Raw genomic sequence first — 27,444 nt, forward strand, 5'->3', positions numbered from 1 at the left:
TCATCCATTTGTTTCCATCCACTAAGTTACAATCTGCGAAACTCAACATTTCCTGTGCAAACCTTTCACATTAAAAGTAGGGATGCACCGATCAGATACACCAGATTGTTACTGGGACCAATACTGACCTTATTCAATGCATCAGGTATCTACCATGATGTGACTCATCATTAAACACAGTTTCTTTGTAAATGGGTATGATTTCTATGCTGAGAAAAAGAGAACATTTGTTTTAGGATGGTAAGCAGTAATGACAGATCAGAACCAGTATCAGTATCATAAAAAAGTCAAATTGATGCATCCCTAATTATAGTCTGCAGAGGTGCAATAGGCAAAATCACTGTCTTCCCAGTTAGGCTTTAATTTGAAACATCTGCAAGAAAAGCATTTGTGGTTTTAATGAAAATGTACCTTATACTGAAGTTGCCCTGGGAGCCATTATAGATTTGGTAAGTTTACTCCCGCTCAATGTGTTTTGAACACATTTCATTAGTAACTGGCTTTTATTTACTTAATCATAATTTGAATACCAGCTTTGATTTGAGAATTCACAGTATGACATGAGATTATTTTTTGCAGGAATTGTCCTTTAGAAGACATGAAGAAATAAATGAAAATGAGCATCAGTCTTGCCAATTATTGTTTTTTATTTCCGCTCATGAGCACCTGCTGGATATCAGATGGCAACATCAACTTCTAAACAACCATAAAGCTCAAGTTTTAGGATCTCAGAAGAGGAGCAGGATCTATATTTCTGCACAGTTCATAGTTTTGTGGTGGCAAGAAAGAGTCTAACAGCTGTGTATTCTCCAAATGAAGATGTTTTTACCCTGCTCTCTTTTTGTCTGCTGGACACCTGCTGTGTTGTAGTGAACCATGGGGGCTCAGCTGCTGTGATGCTTTGTGCATGGTTCCACTGGCCACATGGGATGTTAGCATGGCTCTACTAGGTGACACAAGCCACCGCATGGTGACAACTACAACTTCACGCTCTCTAGGATCAAATGTGCATTGAACTGGAGAGGAGCCCTATGGGGGGGGGGGGCAGGGGAGGCAGTAGTGGGTGAAGGGCTGGTGAAGAGAGAGTGGACAGCGAGAGACACAGACAGCCTCTCTCTTTATATACACGCACACACACATTCACACAGACTTGACACATGCACACAGTATATGACCAGAAGCCATGGCAGGATGGCACACCCTATACATGTCAGCATCAGATGAGCATTGACCTTGAGCTGGATGACTAAATCACATCGGAGCCAGAGTGTGTAGGGAGGTAGCTATACAACAGCAAAGACAGACAGCTCATCTGTACACTGCACCCCTCTGTGGAATGAATCAGGCAGTGCAGCACAGTCATATATAAGCCCGAGTCTATTTTCCCATTTAAAGGACCAGTGTGTAGGATGTAGGGGGCTCTGCTGGCAGAAATGGAATATAATATTTATAACGTTTTCATTAGTGTATAATCACCTGAAACTGTGAATCTTTGTGTTTGCATTAGCTTAGGATAAGTCTGCCATGCTGCACCGCCATGCTTCTACAGTAGCCCAGAACAAACAAACCAAATATTGGCTCCAGAGAGGGCCTTTTGCATTTTTTAGATTTAGTTTTTAGAGCATTTTTTGCCTTTATTTTGCTGGCGACAGTGAGAGAGAGAGGAGAAAATCAGGCAAAGCCAAAGCCACGGCAGTAAGGACTAAGCCTTCATGGTACGCGCTCTACCAGGTGAGCCAAAGGAGCATCCCAGGCCGTTTGCATTTTTACGTTACCTGAAGGCCTCTGTAGGTCCTATACACTTGGAAAGGGAGGGGTGAAGGGAGGGGTATTCAGTTCTGTAGCTTCACTGCTAGATGCCACTAAATCCTACACCTGGTATTTTAACCAAATGGGAAAGTGGTCTCAGACCTTTGGACCCTACTGTATACAATATTAAGTTCATATATATATATATGTATATATGTATATATGACGTTGAGGTAGCTCTGCAAATACTGCAATAAAATTGGGTCACTATAATCTAAATGGCTAATAGTAGCATTTGTCAATGAAAAGGTCTGGAAACCAGGACTTGTGTGTTTCCAGTAGACACAAACTGAAGCTGTGTGCACTGATCCAGTTTGGAGGATCTGTGTTGGTGCCAACACTGACATTATTAAATGGGTGGTCTGGTATCAGCCACATGCAATCATTACAAACTAGGCTAATTTGAATGTGTAAAGCTACTGCTGATACTGATTCATCACATCCTACATCCTGCCACTCAGTGTTAGTTAACATTACCAAACATTAACTCCATTCAGTTCTGTTAAAGAAAGATTAAGTGACACATTTTTCCTCCAACAAATTAACTCATGACTCAATTCATAACCGATAAAATTCACCATTCCAGTCACAGCATTGGCAGGGTTGTTTAGAAACATTGCATGGACTACATAAAACAGAATAAGTTGGTTTGTCTCTCGTTATGATGATGCCTTGTAGTCTAAAAGTTAAGAATTAATGTAGTTAGTCTCAGCATTGCCTTACACATACAGGAATGGTCTTCATCAGGTGCACATAGAGTTTTACATGTTTTCAATTAGGAAAAAGAATATCACTGCTATTGTATTAGTACTTTGGGTTTTGGAAGAACATTTCAGATAGGTCCATATAGTTGGAGATTAGGTTATGTTGTCAGCTCCCTTTGATTTAACGCTTAAATACAGTGGGTTTCCAAAAGTCAGAAACCAAAGGGCTCTCAGACTTTTGGACGCTACTGTGAATCAGAAGTTGAAGACAGTGTCACATTTTAACGTGGACTGGACCAGCTGGGAAAGTCAAGCAAGAGAAAGCAAGTAATCCTTTATTCCTCATCACTTCTGTTCAGATGCCCTTGAGCAAGACATAGAAGCTGCACTTGCTCCAGTGACTTGAACTGAAGAAGAGCAGCTTTCTTGACACACATGTGAGCTAACCTGCGTGTGTCTTACCTGCTGACAGATCTACAGGGCTGCGAGGAACCTGGGGTTCAGGCAGCATGGGGCTGTGCTCTTTAGGGGCGTCCAACCCCGCTGGGGCTGTAAGATGCTGGGGCTCTGCTATACTAGGAGGTCTCTCTGCTTGGAGGGGGGCAGCTCCCAACTCCACAGTGACCCCCTTCCCTCCAGGTTGGGAGAAACCTAAGGAACAAAGGCAGATGAGCAGGGTCAGTGTTGGAGATTCTTAAGCAAATACACACCAATGGCCTGAAAAAGCACACTGGTAACGAGGGGAAGTAAGAGGGCAGTGGGTGGACAAGGACAAGTGTTGTACTGCACAGTGACAAAGCAGAGACAGAGCGAGAGAAAAAGAGGAATGAAAAACTCGAACAAAATGACACATACTGTTCAATCACAGCACTGCGGTCTAAACATGCACTGTATGTGAGATAAAAACTGACAGAGCCTGGGTGATGTTCTGTCTACAGTGTGTATGTTTCCTGGGGACACATGAATGAGTGAGATTAGTAAAGAGTGTGTGTGGAGTGTGATTGGTATCTAAGCTCAATTGGTGGCCATTGATGGACGCAAGTGTCAACTGTTTGTGTATTTGTATGAGAATGTGTGTGTGTGTGTGTGTGTGTGTGTGTGTGTGAGAGAGAGAGAGATAGCGAGAGAGAGAGAGGGTTAGGGAAAAAGGATGTGTGTGTGTTCAAGCCTGGAGCAGTAATTCGGTGGCCCAGCGACGACAGGTCTCATTAAGGCAGCAGTGAGAGCTGGGTATGCAGAGGTTGGCAAAGTGAAAGGCATAACTCAGCCTCATAGCTCATACTGTGTGTGTATGTGTGTGTGTGTGTGTGTGTGTGTGTGTGTGTGTGTGTGTGTGTGTGTGTGTGTGTGTGTGTCACTGTAGAGTATCAGCAGATACCAAGTAAGCGACAGTAGCAGCTCTGCATGCAACTAACAGGCCGGATTTTACAGCCGCAATTTGGAGGCCTGTTGTTGGACTAAAGTGACATTTTTAATGAGAAAGTTAATCTAATGAGCAAAAAGATTTGGGCACTGAGATGCCATTCATGTTTGTTGTGATGATCTTCAGTGATTGAAGGTTAATGCGTGTTTGTAAAACTGGATTTCTAAAAGGTCAATCCCTTATTTCAACACACTATTACCAAAGAATGGATGTAAAAACTGTGCACAAATCTCAAGTGGGAACAGCATGAGGGCCGGATGGAAGTGCAGGCTGGACATTAATGTAGAAATTGAATAGAAATTGAGTTGAGAAGACCTCAACTTGTAATTACAGCCACACTGATGATTCTGTTGCTAGCATAACTGAGCTGCTTTCCCTTCACAATGCTACACGTTCAGAAACAGATACATGCCTGTGATTGGTCAAACAAAAGCCTATACCTTGACAACATAAGAAGTGTTTTAGCAATGTAACTGACCTGTTGCACTAAAAGCAGCATCTTGTGTTAATAATGTTACTGTGTGTCTCAGCGAGATGTTGCACTTGAAGCAGCCCACTCTACATCCCGCCCTTCACAGCAGAAGTATCACTGCAAGATGTTGGATGTCTCACTTCAACATGCGAAAAATCATGTGACCATCCCCAGACGCTGAGACTGTCTCTTCGATATAAGTTTGTAAAAACAGCTAGTTTTCAACCTTGAAGTCTTTTCTCTTATAAAACCAAGTTTGTCCAAGTAGGTTTTCTAGAGTGGGGCCTGCTTCGCCTCACTGTTGTGAGCTCATTACTGCCCCTGAGGCCAAAGGGCAGAAAACACCCGCTGCTATTTGACGGCTGGTGAGAACTGCAGTTGTGTGTTTTTTTTTTCCACTCAAAAATAAACTGTGAAAGAAAAAATATGCTTTTTTGGGCGTTTTCAAACAATATTTTAATCAGACTTCAAGGATTAAGACTAACAGGAGGACTAACTAACACCTCTGCAAAAACGAGTAGTGCACAGCTGAGCTTTTCTATGAGAGCTATGGGGATACGACTCTGCTAATAATGTTTTTGCAAGGAAAAAATACCTAATAAATGGACTAACTTCATTCCACTGAAATTATTCAAAGCAAACACAGCAACAGAACAGCTTAGATAGATAAATAATGAACACAGGCCAGCGGCCTAATATTTATAAGAAGAGAAGCTAACATAATGTAACTTGATGTAGAGCTACTGAAGCGGAAGTCTGGGAAGTGAAGTAATTTTATTTTAAATCTGGTATCTTTGGTGTTCATTTTATATGCTCACTATAGGAACGAATGCAGGGATAACGAAGACTGTCAAATTACATTACCTAAGCAAAAACTATTTTTCCTCTAAAGAGTTAACAGCTGCTCACTCATGCTATTACCATTATCTGAGTCTGAAAGTAGAGCGAATGCAGGTAGTTAAGATAATGTCAGGTGAGCAAGAAAAACAAATTTAGTTTGTCAAATTAAAATTTAGATTGAAACCCACATGCAATAAGTGAAAAGTGAAGTAAAATAAAACATTTTACATTTTCATCAAAGACACTGCACTACCCCAGAATAAGATACCAGACTTAACCCTGGCTCCAGAGCACTGTTCTGCATAATGGCACTTTCTGCAATTAGCATTTTTTTCTCCACATCCTGGACCTCATGGTTGTTAAACTTATACACCACATCATCACATACATCATGTCCTAAATGTATAAAACACTCATCTGGCTGTTTTGTATTTTGTCCATCATTAAGTCAAAAGCTTAGGAAATACGTTTACAGAGCAAGAAATCCCTAATCAGTATGTAAATAAAGGCACTGGATGGGCAACAGGTGTTACTACAGGAAGTACTATAATGAAATTAATTAGGGTGTTTCGCTCAGTTTCTCTAATGGCTCTTGTTGATTAATGGTGAATGCAATATTTGATTTAGCAGCTCAGTTAAAAACTGTGATTTGTTAACATTTCATTCAAACTCATTAGTGCTCCTGATGCAAGCAAACACCTTCCTAAGGCAAATGTATTACTTAGTTTCAGTCGTGAAAAATACATGCTACAAAGATGTTTTTGGAGTTAGAGTTAGAGTCTGCCATTATTATAGTAGAGTATCAGTATCAGTGTTTCAGAGAGGCAGTTTGAGAAAATAACGGACGGTATACCTGAGAAAGCTGCCATCAGGCCAGTATCCATCATTTGGGCAGAGCTGGTCTGAGAGCCCAGAGGATCTGAATAACCTGCCATGGAGGCTGGCAGGAGGGATGCATGGAAGAATGGAAAAGACAATGACAAGAGGGGAGAAGAAAAGAAAAAGAGAAAAAGAGGTAAGGAAGATGATGGATGGGTGGATGAGGTAGTCAGTGGAGAAAAAGAAGAGAAGGAATAGATGAGAAGGAGGTGGTGCTTAGTCACGAAGGCATTAATAATTTAGAATGGGTGAGGCGGAGGTAGACGACAAGGAGGAGGGAAACGAGAGGTGAAAAACATTGAAATCACAACATGAAACTGCAGAAAGTTCAGTACTGTACATCAAATACCTAATCAGAAAATTAGGTATATTGTTTTTACATTTTCATATATCTATTTTCATACCTCTTGTCTGTATTAAGTAAGTATTTATCTTTGTTTGGCTGAGAGCTACAGACAACCAGAGGCAAATTCCTTTGCAAAATTCTTGTTGATTCTGATTCTGTTCAAATAAAAAGTCTTTATAATTACGATTCATCCTGGAGGTGGAATGAAGTCATTTCTTTGGAAGTCACAATCTTGGCTTTCTTTCACATCCTGCCATTTTTTTTGGCTGTCTGCTGGTGTGCACTGCCAAACGCACCTTTCCCTTCTGCTGCGACATAATTGGCTACTGACTGATTCAAAGCTTTTTTCTACCGTAATTTTTCACTTTTGGCCTCGGTGAAAATATCAATTAAGGTTCATTTCAAGTTTAAAGTGAAGTCACAAGTCATTGAAGTCATAAGATTAATGGATCTAGTCTGACTTGACTCCATAGCACTGTTAATAATTGTTATGTTAAAGTTCTCCAAAATCCAACCGTTCACATTCACTGAAAATGCACTAAATGAAGTGCAGCTGTCTCCAAATGCAATAAGTACAATTATTAAGCAGTTATTGTTCCTATTTAAAACTTAAAATGGCCTGTTAAGACACCAAAGCACCATAACAATCACCGAAAAACTATTGCTGCACTATTATGGAAGAAGTAGCATTTTTTATTTTTCATGGCATTCGGAAGTGTTACTTCAGACTGTTGACCTTCGTACCTGATAAAAAGTCTGTAGCCAAGGCCTGTTTCTGGTCAAACGATAGTGGCCGCACCTCTCCCTGCGGCTCCGGGCGTGACGCTGATGTCTGTCCCCCCGAGGTCAGCTTACAACCTGCAGTGACAACATGGATCATCGAAACATCAGTTCCCCCCTCCTCGCTGATGACGTGTTACTGTACAACCCTAATTTAATGACACGAGGCTGTTCAAATCACACTCCGCTGAACACAAACACACACTCAAATTACCCCCCAAGCAGCAGGCATTTACAAAACATAAACAATTCTATATAGTGAACTTAAATGCTCACATGCACCCGCACATGCACACGCACTCTCACCTGCCAAATTTCCTCCCAAAAGCAGATATCCCAGTCCCATACAACTCAACATGCAGTGGTGTTCCCTATGTGCTGCTCAGTGCCTCTGTCTCTGTCTGTCTCCACTGCAGCCTCAGCTGGCTCTGAGCTACTAACACTGTGAACCCCCAGTCACACACACACTCACACACAATCGCCACACAAAGAGAGACACACACACTCACACACACAAGAATGCAATCGCAGTCAGGGAGTCTGGGTTTGGTGTGACGTCTCACTGTCTGTCTGGTTCAGGTCCCAGGCCCCGCCAGCTAGCGCCTCCCCTCGCAGCCCACCCCCTCCCTCTCTACTCCTGTAGTCACCCTTCAACTCTTGTGCCAGTCTCCAACCAGAGGTCCTAAGTGGACTGCAGAGGAAGGACCCCGACTGGCTGATTTAATGTGGCTGGAGAAGAGGGGGAATAGAGGGAGAAGAGGAGGGAAAAGCGAGCGAGGGTCAGAGAGAGGGAGATGGAGTAGGAGTAACAGACAGCAAAGAATGAGAGAGACGCCGGAAAGAGGATTGAGGGAACAGACAAGGATGTAAGGAGGAAAAAAGGGAGTGAAGAATGGAGGAAAGGAAGGAAGGATGAATAAACAGGAAGGAAGTGAGGCAGACGAGTAACGGAGGGAGGGGAGGAGCGGAGGAAAGAAAGAGGGAGGCACCAGTGGCAACCGTCTCCCAGCAGCGTCCACAGAGGGTGACAGTGAGGCGAACAGACAAGACGCCACCCAAAGTCACAAACGCTTCCATGTATCAGACGCACACAGGGGCCATGGCGGAGTGTGCATTGTCTGTCTCTGCAGGATGCAGAAAACAGTCCGTCGGCAGGGTCACTGATTGATTCAAAAACACTAGTGCAGCAGCACTCGTCCTCGCTGTCTCGATTTCTGTCTGTCTGCCTCTGTCGTTGTGTCTCTCTCTCTGCCTTGTAAACAAAAAATTTGGGGAAATAACAGGAGACGTGCAAGGTCACAACAGACTCCCCTCGCCAAAACAACATGCGCCGAGCATCTTCTGCTCTTCTTGGTTAAGCCAGTGAAGCAGAAACGTTGCAGGAAACCAGGCGGATGTTTCCCCTGCTGTGCTGTGCTGCTGTCCAAGGTGCTGAAATCAGACTAAGCAGCTTTGAAGGGGCAGTCAGGGGCACTGGTATGAAAACCTTTAATAGTATCCCTATTTGCATTTCAGCCCTTACTGAACCATGTGGGTTGACTCGGGTAGATCACAGCCTTATTTAAAGCTTTGTCCAGAGGGTGTTTTTTTAAATCAGAGGGAGGGAGGTTACACAAATACATAACCTCAAAGCTGGTAACTGTCTGGTAGGTCCCCATCACTCCAAGAAAACATCTTTTGGGCAAAATTAGCAGCCATGTTAGAGGACCCAGTTGACACAACTAGAGAGTTAGAGTACATGCCTTTTATAGTGGCACTTAAAAGGATAATTTTAGAAGTTATGACATTGTACTCGGCAAGTTAATTGCTGAGATCTTTGTTGAATGAAATTGTTACCTAGATTCTCCACTGAAAACATCCATCATACTTTCTAGACCTACTTCCTGGCTCAGCTTACAACCCACTGTGCTCACACGGTTTTCCTGCACAATGAGTTATTTTCACAAACATTTCACGGGGGCTCACTTTCAGTTTTGCCTTAAAAAAAAAGTGGCTTAGATCAATGGTTCCTATCCTTTGCACAACTTACTCAACCCCTTCATCAAACCACCTTGATAGATATGTCCCATTATAAACACGTAGATGCGTATACATGATCTCTTTTTCAGTCAAGTTTGCATTTATACTTTGTAGGAAAAACTGATCAGTGTTCTGCTAGCCAAAAATACCTTATGTGGGTGAGGGTGGGATGGAGGAATTTGGACTCAGATACGGCTGCTCACCTCTCATGTCTCTTACCCCATTGGACATTGTTGTATCTGTGTTGTTGCTGCGTGACCAGAATTACTATTGATACAACATTGTTATAACCAGTAGAAACTAACGAACGAGCTGAAATAAACCAGAACTGGTCTTTCTATCATGTACACTGGAGTTTATCATTAATATCAGATGAGGCATTAAATTCCAAAATGAGCTGAATTTATGAATTTAAGGCTTAAACTTTTTTCTGTCAGCGAATATTATTGTTCCTAAGGTCTTCCCCTAGTTCAGAAACATTTTATGGGAGGTCACTTCAGTCCAGAAGAGAAATTTCATGCTGGATTTATGCTGTACACACTGGTCTGTGTTTAATGTACCGGTGGTGAACTGCTCAGCTTGAAAGAGGGAGGAAGACCAACTGTGATGCATCAAATGTGAGTGTGTGCATGTGTGTGTGTGTGTGTGTGTGTTTGAGAGGGGGTGTTTCTTTTTCTTTTTTTTTTTGAGCCTGCCCCATGAATTGTTCCTAGTAGAGAGTCACTGCTCGACAGGAGGCTTATTACAGTGTCGTCAGTCATCATGACTACTGGACCTTTAACCACTGTGTCTTTCTAGAACAGAGAAGATAATCACTCCTGGGCTTCTGTAGCACCATATGTAACCAGCCTGACTGATTCCTAAGGCTAATTTCAGATCCGTGGTGTAGAGTTTAAATCCTTGCAAAGATCTTCTCTCATTTCCTATGAAAATACCTGTTATGATGCAGCGCCTGACCCATGTCAGCGGGTTGTAAGTGGACATCGCTGATCATCAGTCTATTCTATTATAGAACAGCAATGTGCTGCCTCTTTTTCATTATGCATAGTTATAAATTATTTTAATAACATTTGTCATTTTAATCTTACATTCTTTTTAAGGATGACTTTGTAACATCTATCCATGAACTACAGAAAAATAGTCTTTTGGCTAACTCAAATCACATGGGTCACACAGGGTTGAAAGACGTTTGAATTCTTGGGTGTAAAAAATGTATTAAAAGAGAAGACTATGAGTATTTCTTTAAACTAGCCTGCTTTCAAATGTCAAAACCAGTGTTCTCTGAAGTCAAGCTGTTATCACGTCTACAGTTTGTGGTGCAGAGAGTTTTAATTTTGAAAAATCACTGAACAGTCTTTCACAAATCATACAAGAAACAAGAAGTAAGAGTTCAGTGAAATGAAGTTGCTACTACAGCAAAGTTGATGTATTATAGATGTGGAAAGTTGTATGGAGGCCTGCTGTTTAAAGCAATAACTAGCAATATGTGACAATGCTGCTGATTCTAATGTACTGTATGAAAAATTAAAAATTACAAACATGTAGTGAGACAAGCCTTCTTAATAGCGTAGAAAAGACAATGACTCCATATCCATCTAGCCATGCATTTTGTATGTGGGTATCATATTTGAATGAGGAAACATATATGTAAATGCTGATTGCAATGCATGCAGAACACATTGCAGTTTTAATGTAATTTGAAGGTCTAAGCTTTCACTGTCACCAGATCATCAGGTGTAAATGCAGTCTGTACAGTGTGACCACATTCTTGAGAAAAAAACATCCACCCAACAAGTGTAAAGGTCATGTAACTCCACCTGGTCCCGCTGCAGTGTCTCTGATTATCTATCAAAAAGCTACTGAGAAGCCTTGGCAGAAGTAAGGCTGCTGAAAAGAAACATACAGATGCTTCATATTAGAGAGATTTTAAAGCTTTAAACTTCTCTTTTTCCAACATATATCTGTGGATCAAACTTGATGACCTGATGTAACCCCAATTATCCTAGAAGGAAACAAGGAGTTGACCTTCGCCCTCTAACAGATAGTGTCACAAAATCTCAGCCACTAAGAATTAAAAATCTGATCCTGTGTTCAGTGTGGGACTAAATCCCCAAATTATGTAAGAGCTGCCGCTGCTGGGGGGAGGTTGCTGACCTCAGTATGAGGACGAAGTATTGCGAGACAGACTGGAGCAGCTATCAGTCTGACGGATGAACTTTATCGTCTCAGAGGGGTCTGAGGACACACTCACACTCGCAGCTCCTCTGCTGTGGCTGCACTAATGTGGACAAACAAATGCGCACACAGCAGCATGCAAGCACACAGTAAGGCGTGCAAACACACTTCAAGCACACACAGACAGAGAAATGCACACAGAACATGAGGGAAGACACACAAAGTCCTGTCTGCACGACTTCAGAGGACATTACTCTACTCACTCTAACATTAACCATAACTACTACTTGCCTTAACCTAACCTTAAAACCTTAAAATTAGAATCTAATGACTTATATTATGGGGACTTGCCTTTTGTCCCCATAATTCTCCATAATGCGACTGTGTGGACAGATCCAGGTCCCCACAACATGACTAATACCTGGATTACACACACACACACACACACACACACACACACACACACACACACACACACACACACACACACACACACACTGGTCTTGCCTAATCCCACTCACGCATGCTCAAGATGCGGAAGTGGCACTGGAGCCTTGTGAGGGTTGTTTTGAGGACAAGCAGCAGATCCAGGATCAGCTGAGGAGGTGGTGTGGAGGTTAGTGGAGGAACGCTGCCATTCAGACTTTGTTATGATAACATCCCTGCCATCTGAAATATGACTCAGGCTACATTTACACTTTCTATTCCTGTGACATTTTCACCAGCTGATTACACCGGGCTGTTTGGGATTAAAATCTTTGCTTCTTGTTCATCACTTTGTCTGGTTTTTAAAACCATATATGGTGTTTCTGAGGAATTATGTCACTATATGCTTGAGCATATTTTTCAGTCCCTGTGGGTGATGACTCATTTCATAGTAATTGCTTAAAATCAAGGGAAAAAAATAGCAAAGTTATCAGCAAGATTTTTTCCACTTGGCAGCGACCAAGTCATTCTTTAGTTGATCCCAAACATTTACCTTCAATCACCCAACTTTATCTACAACTTTTACCTCTCCATATCTGCAACGCTGCAGCTATGACCACACCCCCTTCTATTCATAAAATATACACACACAGGTGTTTATCTTTCTGAGTAGACCTCCGCTGAGGTTGAAGGTTCCTCGGAATTTTCTCATTTAAATATTTAAGCCTCGCAGATCATTGAGGTTTTCATTGAGTCTTTAATTCAACTTTTGGAAACGGTGAAACGGAAGTGCTAAACTTACGTAGAATTAGTTCATTCAGTCCGACTCTGCAGCCCTAACACAACTGAATGTTAAACAATGTACGGAGCCACAGTGTCTGCAAATACTCTGTATTCCATTAATACAACAACAGTCATGTGAAACTCTGCTGGTGCTCTCTCTTTTAAAAGAAAAGTGTTGCTACTGACTAAATGATTTTAGGTGTCCTATTTTGCCTTTTTTTTCAATGACACTAGCAGTGAAACTCATCACTTCCTGCAGACATTTCACATTAAAAGTCTTCCAGTGGACACAATCCCATCTTGCTTGTAGGCTTTTATTGTAAAGATTCTGCAGGAAATATTTTTGGTTTCAACAGATAAACAGCCATTAAAAAATTCTGTTAATAAGAGTAACTAACAGCAGAAGAGAGGAGAGTTTTATAGTCCTGTTGTTTTTCTTGAGGATGTACATTATGCAAAATTCACCATGTGAATCATTACTAAGGAAATTCCACCCATCCTTATTTGTTTCTACCCTGCGTCTAGTTTGTGCTCATGTGACAAGTGCGACAGGCGGAAGTATAAATAAACTGCACATTCAAAATGTGTGGCACCAATTATTTAAGGTAAACACAAGAAACTTGTGCTACAGAAAATGGACCAGACTCAGTGAATAGCTCCCTAAGCTTAACATGTCCTATGATAACTATTAATTTAGCTATACAGACTAATATAGCTAAATTAATCTATATATTAATTTAGCTATTAGCTAATTAATCTAAACTAAACTGCACAGTAGTTGCGGTTGCTGATCATTACTCAGCCGAAGTCTGGTCCAGCTAGCTCTCCATTCTTATGTCCTCTCATTAGCTGACATTGTGAGGGCTGGTCTCTGCCCTCCAGCTGCACAGCCTCTGCCCCACTCTCCTCTTTCATAGATGGGACAGATGAACCATACTGGCTGGGTCAGGGCTACCACAGGACCAGGGGCCAAATAAAGAAGAGACACATTAGTAATCCAGTGGCAAACAAGGGTAACCTCTGTTGTGCAGAAAAGCACATCGTACAAGGCCGATGTCGTTACACCACTTTTCCTTGAACCCTCCTCTGTGAGTTAGAATATATATGTATAATATATATTGCCTCTTTCATCAGGTGGGAAATGTTTCCTTCTGGAAAGAGGCCATGGCCTAGTTTGGATCTGTAAGAAGCCAAGACATAACTCATGATGTATACATCAAGCAGCTTTTACATTAACATTATAAATGACTACACTGCATAGAAAAGGACCATTTCCCCATCGATTTGGTTCGTCTGATTATCATTACAGCTTACTGCCATGTGAGCTAAATACCAAACCTTGTTTTTTTCAGTCTATTTCTATTCTAGATTCAACATGGCGCCCTATGGTTTGCTTTACCAAAACTGTCTAATCTGGGATGAGCCGGCAGGATAGGCTGAAGTCCCGCAGCTGTCCTCCAGTTGACCCCAGCCTCTCCCTGCTCCTCTGCCTCAGCCTCAGCTCCTCAGGCTGGGATAGACATTACGAGTCGGGGCCACTGCAGGACCACAGACGCAGAGTGACGGTTCACTGAGGGGACACAGTGCTATTCTGCATCAAGAGTGTCCTCTTGATTCAGCCATGACAGGGCATTAATCATGCACGGTGAGTCGGGTTGAATCAGCCAGAGGTTCCCTTTCTGTCCACCTTTACCTGGACAGGCAGTCTGCATGTACACGGCTATAATATAATTTGTTTTCTTTAGACCTGAGTCAGGTCTATGTCCTTGTAGGGGTAGAAAAAAGTCCCATTCCTCATTCCTTCCAAGAATATAAAGAAAAGAATCAATTTAATAACAGAGTAAAAGCTGAGTGTGAAAAGAGAGAGTGAGAGAAAGAAGGAGAGTAACGGTGAGGTGAGGTGACACTGGGAGAAAACAGAGCTGGAGAAGGGATGAGAAGAGACAAAAGCACCCTGACAGTGTCTCTGAGGTTAAAGATGTCATTTAATGACAACCACATGGTACAAGCCCAGACACAACTTGAAGGGTTTCCCCTTGTACTCTGGCATATGTCGAGGCCTTCCTTACCACTGAACCTTCAGCCTCAGTGACATCCAGTCCAGTATAAAGTCTCGCTCAAGTGGTTCTGTACGTATGGATCTGACCAGTTATTATAGAAGATCAAAGATTAGCCTAGTTTTATTTAATCCAGCCAGAAACTCAGCCAATGTTGAACTTTAACCGCTCCTGCTGCAGCAGCTGGTGCACATGGATTTAATGTAACTACTACAGAGTATCCTATCAGTCCACCTCAATAGGGAATTCTGATGCTGCACTGATGTATATGAGCACTGATGCGGACAAAGCACGAGGCAGATGAGGCTGAAATGTTCAGCCTGTCTGGCTTCTATCATTGAGAAATAAAAAACAGACGTATTTGCCTGTTTCCAAAACTCCCAGTGCCTGCCCACATCACAGATTTGTTCAGCGATTTATAAAGAGCTGGTGTTGTGCCTGTTGACGGCTGTTTCAGCCCGCTGGAAAATAATCAACCAATCAGAGCTTTGTTGGCAGGATTAGAAATTTGCAGAGGTGCACTTTCAGGGGAGGCAAACCAGGCAAATGTTTGGGGCTCCCAAGGGGTAAAGGGGCCCCAGATGGCCCCTCATATTGGCACATTTTAGAATAACTATTTACACTCTTAAACCTCCCATAAAGACACTACACAGTGCACTCCTTTTGCTTTAAAACTCCCCTAAGTGGGGCCCCTGATGATGTGGGCTGTAGCTACCCATTGCCTGCATGTGATGTGTTCAGGGAACATCTGTAAATTGCAGCGTCTGCTAATTGGGGCAAAGAATTCCCTGGGGCCCTCTGGAGTGCAGGATTAACACTGATCATGTGTAGCTGGCTAACCAACAGAAATATTGTGACAAGTGAATTTACGATTAATAAAGGTGTATAGGTTGTTATAAACTAATTAACAAGAGGTAAATAAATTGGTGAGATTGATATGTCACCCCCTACTGACTGATTAGGGCAAAACAAAGCAAAATGCACCCCCGACAAGAAACGGTCCAACGAGAACACAATGTCAGGCTGAATGGATGAAGTAAAACAAAATGACAGTCGTATCATCAGGATAAATATTCAAGACATCAACACTGTGATAAACATTAATATTGCACAAGTTTACACTTTCACCTTTGATTTATTTGATCCACTCTAGAGACATGGCCCACAAAACAACAAATGTCAAATATTATTTATCATTAAATTATGTATTATTTTTTATGTATTATATTGAATATTAAGTGCTTGTGCTGATCTCTTAAGAAGTGTGTTGAATTTTTCATGTACCATAATGTGCCATCGTGCATAAATGTATTGCTGTTAATCCATCTTCACATTTATTGTGAAAAACGCCACCTGATCACATCAACTATTTTATTACAAGAGTAATCAGTTTGCTGATATTAGGATATTATCGCTGGGGCGGGGGATTTATTTATTTTATTTTTTGCAGGGTGGGGGCGGGGGATGGATAGGATAAAAAATATTGCATATGGCGGGAAATATCGCAATATCAACCCAAGACTATATTCATCTGTTCATTTATTCATCTATCGCTCCATGAATCAGTGTGTCCTGGGTGAGTAGGCATTGCAACACTTTTTCTTAGGACGACAGTGGAAGAGGGACGCTTGTTTTTTGTGCTCCCTGTGGTTGGGCTCATTCATTCCGCTACTTTGTTATGAAAGACAAACTGACATGAGGCCAACATTTACCCTGTCTCTTGTCCAATGCATCCTGGGACAGGCTGTGGCCATGAGCTGGGTAGAAAAACATGAAGAGATGGATGGATGGATACGGCCTGGAGCCGTGTTTGACTGATTCAGCTACAAAACATTTATTGACTTTTTGCTTTTTCTTTTCCACCATGATTCAAACGTGTTCCTAAATGAAAGCACGGCAGGTGTGTGTGCTGTGTAAGACAGAGCAGGAGAGCAGGCTGTGGGGGTGGGGGGTGGCTGAGAAGTCAGGAGGCTAATGCAGTGACGGCACTAACCCAGTGTGTGAGAGGGTGATGTGCATTGACAGACAGTAGAGAAGCAAGGTGCATTGGATGTGACAATGTCTCTGTAGTGTGCGTGTGTTTATGTTTCTGCGGTGGGTGGTTGATAGGACCTGCAGGTATCTTTTAACACACACACACGTGCACACACACACACACACAACCTCCTTCTCCCTCCATCCTAGCTTCCTTTCTTTGAATCCAGGACCATTATGCCATTTGTATCTCCTACACCTCCTTGTCCTTGCCTGGAAACAAGCCTGTGTTTGTCCGTCTGGAAAGAGGAAAATAACACTGAGGCCACCCCTCTGTGGCTATTTTAATCCCACCCTCACTTTCTCCTGGCCGTCTTCACGTCAGTGTTTGTTAGTTTCTATTGGCAGGGCTCAGGAGCTGAACTTTCTGACTACGCTCGATATTTTGTCGCTCATACAGTATTTGCATTCCAGCTGTCATGCTTTCCAGCTCTCCTCAGTGTCATGGCTCACAGTTCATTCTACAGAGCCTAGCAGGGGGACTGCATTTAGCCCCCACCAGCAGGGATTGTGCAGTCAGTACCTGTCAAATCAACAGATGAAGCGAACAAGTGCACACTTCAAAGGGCAGCAGAGAGGAGGAGAATCACTACTTGCCCAGTTGATGTTTCCCATTCAGAGCATTTCACATTTAAAGCTCAAAGGCAAGTCTGAAGCCTCACACACACACACAAAGACACACACACACACACTATATTCTGTCATGAGAATAAAGAGGAAGAGATTTGCGCAGTCAAAAACATGCACACACATGTACATGAGGATACGCACTGAGAGTCAAGCTCACACACACCTTCACATGTGAGAAACACTCACACAGATGAAAAGCTTTCCGTCTACAGAGGAGGCATCAGTGAGGGAGGAATTAGGTTTTCTCCAGGCTCAGGGATTAAAGCTGCATCATGAATATTTAAAGGAGATTTATCCGGCATTTCTACCACATCACTTCTTCAAGTAAAAGCGGCTGACAGCAGGAGTTTATCAAATTAGACAAAGATGGTGACGAGCTCTGCTAAAAGTTCAGAGTCATGGTGATACAATCAAATAAGAAGGTGACATAATGAAAAGTAGGTGAGGGCGAGTCTGACTTCTCAAAGGCTGATTTTCCTACAAAGATTGTTCATTTTACATATTTGCTACAAACTATTGTCAATATTTTGAACTGTTTGGATGAAAACTAAAATTACCACCTCACAGTTGTCTGCCTTCGCCACTCAGACTAGTTTCAGGTTACATCCCTGTTTATCTAGAATCACATACTTGCTGTATGAAGTCTGGAGGTTTGGCTTGACCTTTGACCTTTGACCACCTAAATCTAAATCAGTTCATCTTTGAGTCCAAGCGGACAATTGTGACGACTCGGAAGGGATTCAATTGACGAGTTCCCAAGATGTTGTGTTCACAAGGCCAAAACTGGGATTTGTGAGGCCACTGTGACCTTGACCTTTCACCTTTAACCATCAGAATCTAATCAGTTCATCCTAGAGTCTAAATGGATGTTTGTGCCAAATTTGAAGAAATTCCCTCGAGGCATGACTGAGATATCGTGTTCACAAGAATGGGACAGAGAGACACCCTGAAAACACAATGCCGGTGCAGAGGCATAAAAAAAAAAAGTCTTTCTGCAGTGGTGCCACAAAGTCTACAGGCAAGACTGTGGCTCTGCAGGATGTAACACTCACTGTTAAGAAAACAAAGACCAGGAGTCGTGGTGAAATAATGTAAAAAGTGGCCAGAGGGTGACGTCAGAGTAAAGGTCTGGACACCAAACACACTTCACATGGCTCCTGAAACCTTCATCTGCACCTCCTGAAGGTTTTACTGTTGGAACTGATGTGTCTCACGTTAAAACAGCCACTGCTATATATTAAACTGAACAAGTGAAAACTTTGATCCGCTGGTGGCACTGGATAAATAAGTCAGGGCAACACCAAATTCAGTAGGAGTCATCCTCTGGGAACCATGAACACCTGTAGAAAAATTCATAGAAATCCATCAAATAGTTGTTGAGATATTTCTTCTGCACCAACTTCGTGTTGTTTAACATTTTCCCCTCTTGAGCCTATGATGTAACAACTTTATATAGTCAAGATCAATAATGGATAAAGCATGCTGCGGCCATGACAGGACTTCAAGGTCTTCATATATCATACATGTCTTCACTGTGTGTGGGCAGTTGCACATAATGTACTGCACTGCGCTTTATGTACACAACTCCTCAGGTCTCCGCCCCCTCCTGTCTTTTAAATCCTGCTTTATTTGAAACTTCCTCCACTCGCCCTCTTCGCCCTCTTCAAGGGTAATGTATGAGAACAGCTGTTGAGGATGAGGCACTCTTGGGGTTGCGATGCTCCTACACGTAAGTGTGTGTATTTGTGGCGTGTGTTCATAAAGGTACGGGACGATCCCTTTACTGAGAAGCACATCTGCTTACACCGAGGACTTGTTCAATTCATTTCCCCCTCTTTTCCTCCCCGCACCACGGCTCTCTGAGTCTAAGTAGGACAGGCTGCCCCATATAGACTCTCACATGCAGAGACACACATGCTGACAGAGAGCAGTGCACGGGTCAGCATGATCTCTGGACGTAAAGCCTGAGCAACACACAGCTCCTCTTCTGGGAGTCATCGCAACAAGGTCATTCAGTATCAAAGTGGATTTGAATGGGGCTGAAACTTACCATTAGCTTTATTATCAATTATTCTGTTGATTATTTTTGTATTCAGCAATTAAAATATATAAAATGTTATGAAGTAGAAGTAGTAGTAGAAGTGAGTTTGTTTTTTCCAAGCAACGGTCAAACACCCAAAGATATTCAGTTTACAATGATTTAAAATAAAATAGGAAAACGTATATGTAAGGCAGCTGGAAACAGCAAACGCTTTTTGCTTGAAAAATGAGTTCATGTGGTATGTGTCTAAGTCCCACGAGACGGAGGCTGTCACTGCCATGAAAATGACAACATTAGTCTAAAATAAAAAACTACTTTCCTCCTATTTTTTCCTATTAGCTCCATCTGCTTGATGAAGATCATGTGATACTGAAAGCTGTAGGACAGGTACTAAATGGACTTTGTGGTGAGAATGTTGTTTCAACCCAGTTTTACTTAACATAATAATCAAATATTCTCAAAGGTCCACTATTAAGCTCCATTTACTGAATGTAGACCTGCAGATGCAGATGAACGTTATTAGTTATGAGGAAATAATGCAGCATATCAATTTTAACCATATATTCAAAGAGTCAGCTAAAGAAAGTGCAGTTAATGAGTTTCCATCCACTCCTGCTGTATGACTGTTAGAGGCTGGAGGCGCGAACTCTCCTGTTCTGTTAAACCAGACACAGGCGATGTTGAAAACTTAAAGAGCGCCAGTCAAACCTCGAACGATGGAAAACATGGATGTATTACATGAGTTCCTTTAATACATCCATGATGGAATATTGTGTGAAAAGATGTGATGGAAATATGGCATTAGCATAATGTTTGTTTCATGTGCTTATTTAAGAAAGATCACAGTCTTGTCATTGGTCCACACAGATCTGATATTTTCACCTCTTTGATAGAAGCTTAAAGACGTTTAAGTCACATGCTTCACGTATGCACTTTGTCATAGTTTGTTTTTTATCAATACACATATTTTTCCAGCTCAGCCTTTTTTCTCTCTTTTTTTAAATCAAATTTATCTTTTTTTTAGTTTATTTTATGCACAAATTGAAAATGGAAATGCATTTCAAAACCTCTTAGAGAGGAGGTCAGACAGTTAAGTGCTGCTGGCTACTGTCTCCTTTCAAAACACATTGAAGTTTATTCTAACCATCATCACAATCTTTCTCTGACCTTCATCAAGTAGTCTTATTGTTCAGGTGCTAAAATGAGCTGAACCTTAATCACAGAGGAGTACCAACAGAAAATGCTCACAAAGGTCTTCTTTGTGAAGATTGTGAAAGGCCGTCCAGCAGACCTATTTTGTTGTTTAGGTTGGAGGACTTGTTGGAGGATTTCTAGTTTGGGAAGGTTTTTCTTCAGTGTAGCTGAGCATTAATGAAAAGTACAGGAAAAAGCAGATGAGTTTCTGTGCTTCCTGAGGCACATCTCCTTTCATGTTTGTACCCAGACAGTCACTCAGTGAAATTGAAAGAGAAGCTATAAAATACTGAGAGCTGCCAAACATCTTTAGAGAAGCCACAATTCCCTTTATTTCCTTTTGTGTATTTTTAAGCCAGCACTAGAAATGCGAGGAGAAATTTTGTGGTTTCTTTTTGTTCTTTTTCCAAAAAAAGGAAAGAATAATAACGTAATGTGTTTTGTACCCAAAGAGGCACATCCCTCAGAAGCAACAGAAAATCTCCTCCCTGAGGCACACACTAATCTCTGAGCTTTACACTGTAAAAATCCACCGCCCCCCTAAGGTTACAGCCAGTATGACTAAGCGTCTTGTTCTTTTAGAAAGCTCCAGAGGTATATGAATATCTGAAACAGGAAATAATACTGCACGTTATAAAATGCTGCAATGGACAGAAACAGAAAGGAGCTGCGAGAGGGAGAGAGCAGCAGTCAGACATCAGATAAGAGGTTTAATTCAGGCTGGTTAGAAGAAGAAAGAGAAACCCAAAGCCAGGTAAGTGTGTGTTATATCTTGGTTTATTAGCACAAGGTGCAGGCAGACAACAGAGAGACATCTAGAAAAAGACACTGAGTTACTGTTTGGAACTAATAAACCCTCTGTGGGACATGTGTGAACTTTCCATGCATCTAATAAAAATAAGACAGTCAAAATCCATAAAAAATACACAGTGCTTCACACTACAGGGTGACAAATCTGCTCAGCTGTTGTTGTGTCTGTAGCTAACCTTGACCTCTGACCCCTGAAAATATCTGTCCATTCACGGCCTCCAGAAGATCCGACGAGTTTCATACGAGTTAAACTGAGAAAACCGCTAATAATGCTCAGATGTTGTGTTCATTACACTTTTCACATTCTCATTCTATTTGGTGGATGACTTGTTCGCCACAGAAGCTTACTAGGCCTCATTCACAGCTCTCGTTTAAAGGGTCACTTCACCCAAATCACACACACAAACACACGTTTAACTATACAGAAAGTTTCAGATTACTGTGCTAAGTTTTTGATGCATCTGTCTGTGAGATTACTGCCAACATACTGCTGTGTTTGCTGGACTCAAGAATTTAAAAAACAAGCTTAAAAAAAAACTAAAATCCTTTAGAAAGTAGGGAGGAAGAGCTGCGTGGCTCCAGCTGATCCAACAGGTGCTGGTTAGTGAGGCAGGTAGACGTAAAAGAACAAAGATCAAAGATCAAAATCCTACTCATCTTTTCCAGATACGTTTCTCTGGTTTCTCTGGATAATCCATGAAACCCTTTGTCTACAGTTTTCAAAAGGACTATTTCTTGGGGAGAAAGTAGCTCTACCCAAGAAATAGTCTGATACAAACCTCCTCATGATTTCCATTATTTTGTATAAGAAAAACAAAAAAAAAAAGATGCCAAAATACCAATATGTTTCAAGGATGTTCATATTTTGTGAATGAGGCCCAGTTCTTTACTTTGTTACACTAGCTTGTGGCTAACAACTCCCTGTTATCTCTATAATAAATCCTAACAAGTCAGTTTTCAGTGTTTGATTGACTGAATTTATTGCATATATAAATATATAAGAACACAATAAAGCAACAGACACAACAAACATAAAGTTATTAGTGACGGCTCATTGAGACACGCTAATAAAATAAACAACAATTTGAAACGTAAAGATAAACTGAGGCTTATATACCTACGAATATCAATTGAAAACGTTACTGCAAAGACTCCTGGGACATCTCTTACATTCCTTACATTAATGATTGTCTGCTAGAGGTTTGGCTTTAGTGTTTACTCCTCCATCTATTTGTTTAAAGAAACAAGGAAAATAGTGCAAAGCAGACAGAAAGTCCTGATTCGATGGCTTAGAAATGTGTGTGTGTGGGGGGGGTGACCAAAGCTTTTCATTACAGGAGAAAAAATAATCTTTGACAAAAATACAAATAGTCCTTTGGTGGGTAAATACGTGTGTGTTGTGTGTGTGTGCTGGTTAGCTGCATGTTGACGGATCAGGCTGGCAGCACTGAGAAGTCAGTTTGAGAGGTTTCAGACAGGAGGACGAGGGCTGGCTGCTGGATGGTGTCTGTGCCTCCCAGTGTCTGTCTGTGTGTGTGTGTGTGTGTGTGTGTGTGTGTGTGTATGAACTTACTGTCTGGGTCTGCTTCAGTGTGATTAAATGCTTTTCATTTGATTTATTTGCTTATGTCACAGCAGCTGTTTAAACACAAACTTCAACTGAATCTCGATATACTTTTTGTCAATATTGGACAAATATATTTGATTTGCAAATAAGTGATCAGAAAGAAACAGACAAAGAGAGAACATTTCATTGGACACAGTGGGAATAATATTATCATCTTTGGCCAAAACGAACTACAGACAAAAACTAAATTAAATACAAACTGAATTTCAAATGTGACTGTGTGTGTGTGTCAGAGACACCCAGTTCGCCCAGCAGAGTGAATCACAGTGTGCCAGCGCATTATTTGGAGGAACAGCGTGTGCTGAAGTCAGGAAAGCATGGCATGGCTGTGTGTGCATGTGTGAGTGTGTGTGAGTGTGTGTGCATGAGTCTGCACATGTGTGTTTGTGTGCATGAATGTCCAATGTGGCTTCTTGCCCACTACCTCAGCCTTTCTCCTTCATACTGGATCAAAGGAGCCGTGGGTAGAAAGTGAGTGTGTGAGTGTGTGAGTGTGTGAGTGTGTGAGTGTGTGTGTGTGTACGCTGCACAGGGAAAGGGGAGAGGGGCACAGAAGCGGAAGCACAGCTGATTGACAGTCGGCATGGTGATGGAGGCGGGTTCTAGTCCTCTGAAGCGTGGGGATTGAGAGAAGGGGAGAAAAGAAAAGTAAGGGAGAGAAGGGGGAGGTAGAGTAAAAGAATGGTGTGGGCAGCGGTTGGGAAGAAGAGGAGGAAGAGTAGAAAGAGTAAAATAAGTGTGTCAACACAAGATGATTCATTCAGAGAGAGAAAGAGTGGCGTAAAAGAGAAATTAAGATAAAAAAATAAGAACACAAAAATAAAAAATATGTTTATGCAGAAGGCAAAGATGAAAAAAGTAGGACGAAAGGAAGGGATAAAGGGAAAAAAAGGAAGAAAGCAGGTTAGTAAAGCTGTCACAGAATCCACCACAACTCATCTACCAAATGTCAAATAATTGACCAACATGAGAAAAGCCAGATTTAATGCTGCCATCATCGTATATTGGTCAAATATTTCTATACCATATATTTGTCTTTACATGCCATGCAGTAATGTCATGCAGCAGAGGTGACATGCAGCATCTCAGCACATGCACACACTCATACACACACATCTACTCTTGCCCTGTCAGGATTCAGCTTACGCTCTCAATTCTCTGACCCAGTTACTACTTATACCGCCTGCGTCCTGCGTCCTCTCCCTGGGGTCCGCTGGAATAACAATGATGAATGGATCCAGTGCGCCTAGACAAAGCCAGATGCTCTGTCTACTAAAGTAGGCCCACTGAAAAATAATAATATCACACCTCACACTGTACTTTTTCTGTTACTGCGGAGAGCAGGGTGGGGTGGGGGGGGAATTAAGAGATAGAGATTAACCAAAACTTACACTGAACATCCCTTCAGGAGCATTTCTCTCCATTAGATGTGCACACATACAGCTCTGTAGCCATGGTAACACAAGCTACCCCATGCCATGCAAACAGCCAGACAGCTCAGCGGTGAACATGCCAACACAAATGTCTGATTTAAATGCAGATCACTCCTCCCACTGTCACCAGCATCCGTCCCCACCGAGCCGTTCAGCCGTCTCAGTGGATCATACACTGAACATGAATGTGGCAGTGGGCACGTTTGACAGCTTTAACTTTCCTGTGTTTGCGCTTACTGATTGGCATTCAGTGGAAAAGAGAGAAACAGCCTCGCTCAGTGCCAGTGTTAATCCCTCAGAAGACAATAGCTGTTTTTAAAATAATCTAAAATGATGGATAAAAGGTTGGTAACCTGCCAAACAGAGCTGCGACAGTCACCACATCACCACAACACTGTGATGTCCTCTGTGAGGTTGAGCTCATTACTGTCATCGCTACTTTTTTCCCGTAATCTTGACCAGCTGGAGCTGAGATTTTAGCAACACTACCATAACACTTCCTAACACAGCTATTTTCTAGAGGCCCAACCACTGTGGTGCTGGTTTCACAACCATATGCACTACAGTTTTTGCAGTTTTTCCGCACAGGATGAAGATCATTAAAATACAATCCTACAAAACAGTTAACTATGCTACTTCTGTAAACTGTAAAACTCGTCATCATCACAAGTCCCAGTAAGATTGAGCGCAGAGTTACATGACCCAGGAGGCGTCTATTGTTTTTCCAACTCAGTTTAGATGAAACCACGGTCACTTCCATATGACGAAAGCCTCGACAGAACGAAGGGAGACATGTCCCTAACCCTAACCCATACGGACGTGGGATTGTTTTAATCTGAACTGGGTTGGAAAAAATAAATAAAAGCACTCAGGAACTCAAAGATGCACAAAATGAACTTCTCCATTTTTTTCTGCAGCGAAATTGGCACCAAACTGACTTCTGCATCTTGTCAATGCCATAACACCACTGGATATACTCATGCAGGTCAGTGCATTTAGGGACAAACTTCAGTTTAGTCGGAGATTGGCTGCAAAGCCTGAGGTAAAGTGTCCAACTATAATACTTTTATAATAGTTAATTATTACAAATTTTATTTTATCTAACACATTCTGTGTCATGCCTCAACATCATCCGTTAACTAGTGTCTCTACATACACACTAGTCCCGGTTGTGTATTATCCTGGTTTTAACTATGTTCAGGAGATGATGTAAGGTGACAGGCTCTTATAGTTTGAGCATGGGTCAAATCTGCGATACATCTCCCACATCACAGCTTGTATTTGAAGTTGTTTATAATCAACTGCGATGTAGATATTCCCGGAAATGTTTCATACAGCACATTCCAGACTAAGTTCCAATAAACATAAGATTTAGTTAACTACGCAAAAGAAATCCATACTGGCAAAGCCCTGCTGCTGAAGTGAGACTTGCTGTGCGAGATTTCAGGACCACCAACTAGGAAATCTCCCTTTTAACCTTCAAGGTTGAAGTGGATTTGATCATTTCATCTGACCTGCTGGCATTCTTTATGACTGGTCCGCTGTTGACATTGATCCATGCTGTAAGGATCCTGTGAAGGCCAGTTCAAGTTTAATGGCCAAAGCTTTCTTGTGTTTGAGGCCTGGATTGTTACATACAGTATCTAACTTCATCATCACAGACATCATCACCATGGTAACATTTGTTCTATATTTCAGATCGGTGAACGACTTCTGCCCTGCCACACAGTGGTCTAAGAAAGATCTCTGCATCGCTTTCTCTGATATATACTCCTCCTACTCTCCTGTTGTTGTTTGGTTCATTTATAAACGGGTGAGCAACTTAACAACTTTTGAGGGTGAACTGACTTGTGGTAAATCAATTTCTACAATATGTTATACTTTGCACATGTGCGCAGCCGTGCGCATTGTGTGTTGCCAGTGTAGGAAACCACACATACTCATTTATTCCCCCATGCAAAATCCTTTTTCTGCTGATGACATGCAGAGCTCTGACAAAAACAAAGTGAGATGGGAAACAGGAGGATGTATGGACCATGGTGAAAAAAATAAACCAGACTATTGAAAAAAGAAAATCAGATAAGGTGATTTCCAAAATGGACCACACACACACACACACACACACACACACACACACACACACACACACACACACACACATTTAAACACACACACACACACACACACACACATTTTAACACACATACAGCTGAAACAGTTCTTCTCTTTGTCTATTTCAGTATAAGCAGACAGCCAGACGTGAACATGGATTTGTTCATTAGACACAGTAAGCATTCCCGTCTAGAGCTGCATCTCCTCTCCGCAGCTAATTATCTCTGATATGCGATATGAGATATGAGATAACACCAGAACAATTTATTTGCTTTATAAGTAACAAAAGGAGTTGCAAATAGGCTTCAATGGCCGTGTTATTTCATTTATTAAAAGCAGCGCTGCTGATATTATCAGGGCAACAATTTGACAATTCTCCTGCTGTCAATTAAGTTGTGTTTTCATGAATTGATTATGCAAATGAACTCATGTGAATTTCACAGCTGATTGAAAATGAAGTCTTTAGTCATTACCTCTCCTTTCTTTCCGTGAGCTGCAGTGAGGCAGCTACACAACTTCCACTGACAGAGAAGGGACTCTTTTAATCAATCTGCTTCTCGTAATAAAAACATGTAAGCCTTACAACGAAGTCCCACCTCCCTCATTGATCATGGTGACAGACATGTAGTCTACCTAAGGACAGTCTCTGACAGTGTTTAAAGCTGACGTTACAGATTTACAGTTTACATTCAGAAGCATATCACTGAAGGTCCAGCTGCCCAAAAGCACATGTGGCCACCTGCACCTGGATCACCACACAACACACATACAAACAATTATTCAACAAGAAAATTTAAAAAGTGCTTTTACTGGTTGTACTCAAGTTTACTGGTAACTCTATTCCATTTAA

The 27,444-nt window shown here is 41.7% G+C and overlaps 1 protein-coding gene across 8 annotated transcripts in view; it reads right to left on the minus strand.

Moving 5' to 3' along the window:
• LOC130161342 (microtubule-associated protein 4) overlaps nucleotides 1–27,444 on the minus strand; it is a 115,195-nt gene that overhangs the window by 56,832 nt on the left and 30,919 nt on the right. For 6 of the 8 annotated variants that reach the window (XM_056364575.1, XM_056364576.1, XM_056364580.1 and 3 more), the window contains 3 exons: nucleotides 7,218–7,331; nucleotides 6,102–6,188; nucleotides 2,976–3,164 (listed from right to left, as the gene is read on the minus strand). In XM_056364575.1, the coding sequence (XP_056220550.1) occupies nucleotides 2,976–3,164; nucleotides 6,102–6,188; nucleotides 7,218–7,331 (390 nt within the window). The remainder of the gene's footprint in view (nucleotides 1–2,975; nucleotides 3,165–6,101; nucleotides 6,189–7,217; nucleotides 7,332–27,444) is intronic. The other 2 variants (XM_056364579.1, XM_056364577.1) reach the window with 1 other exon arrangement.

This window comes from Seriola aureovittata, chromosome 20 (genome assembly GCF_021018895.1).
Source record: "Seriola aureovittata isolate HTS-2021-v1 ecotype China chromosome 20, ASM2101889v1, whole genome shotgun sequence".
NCBI lineage: Eukaryota > Metazoa > Chordata > Actinopteri > Carangiformes > Carangidae > Seriola > Seriola aureovittata.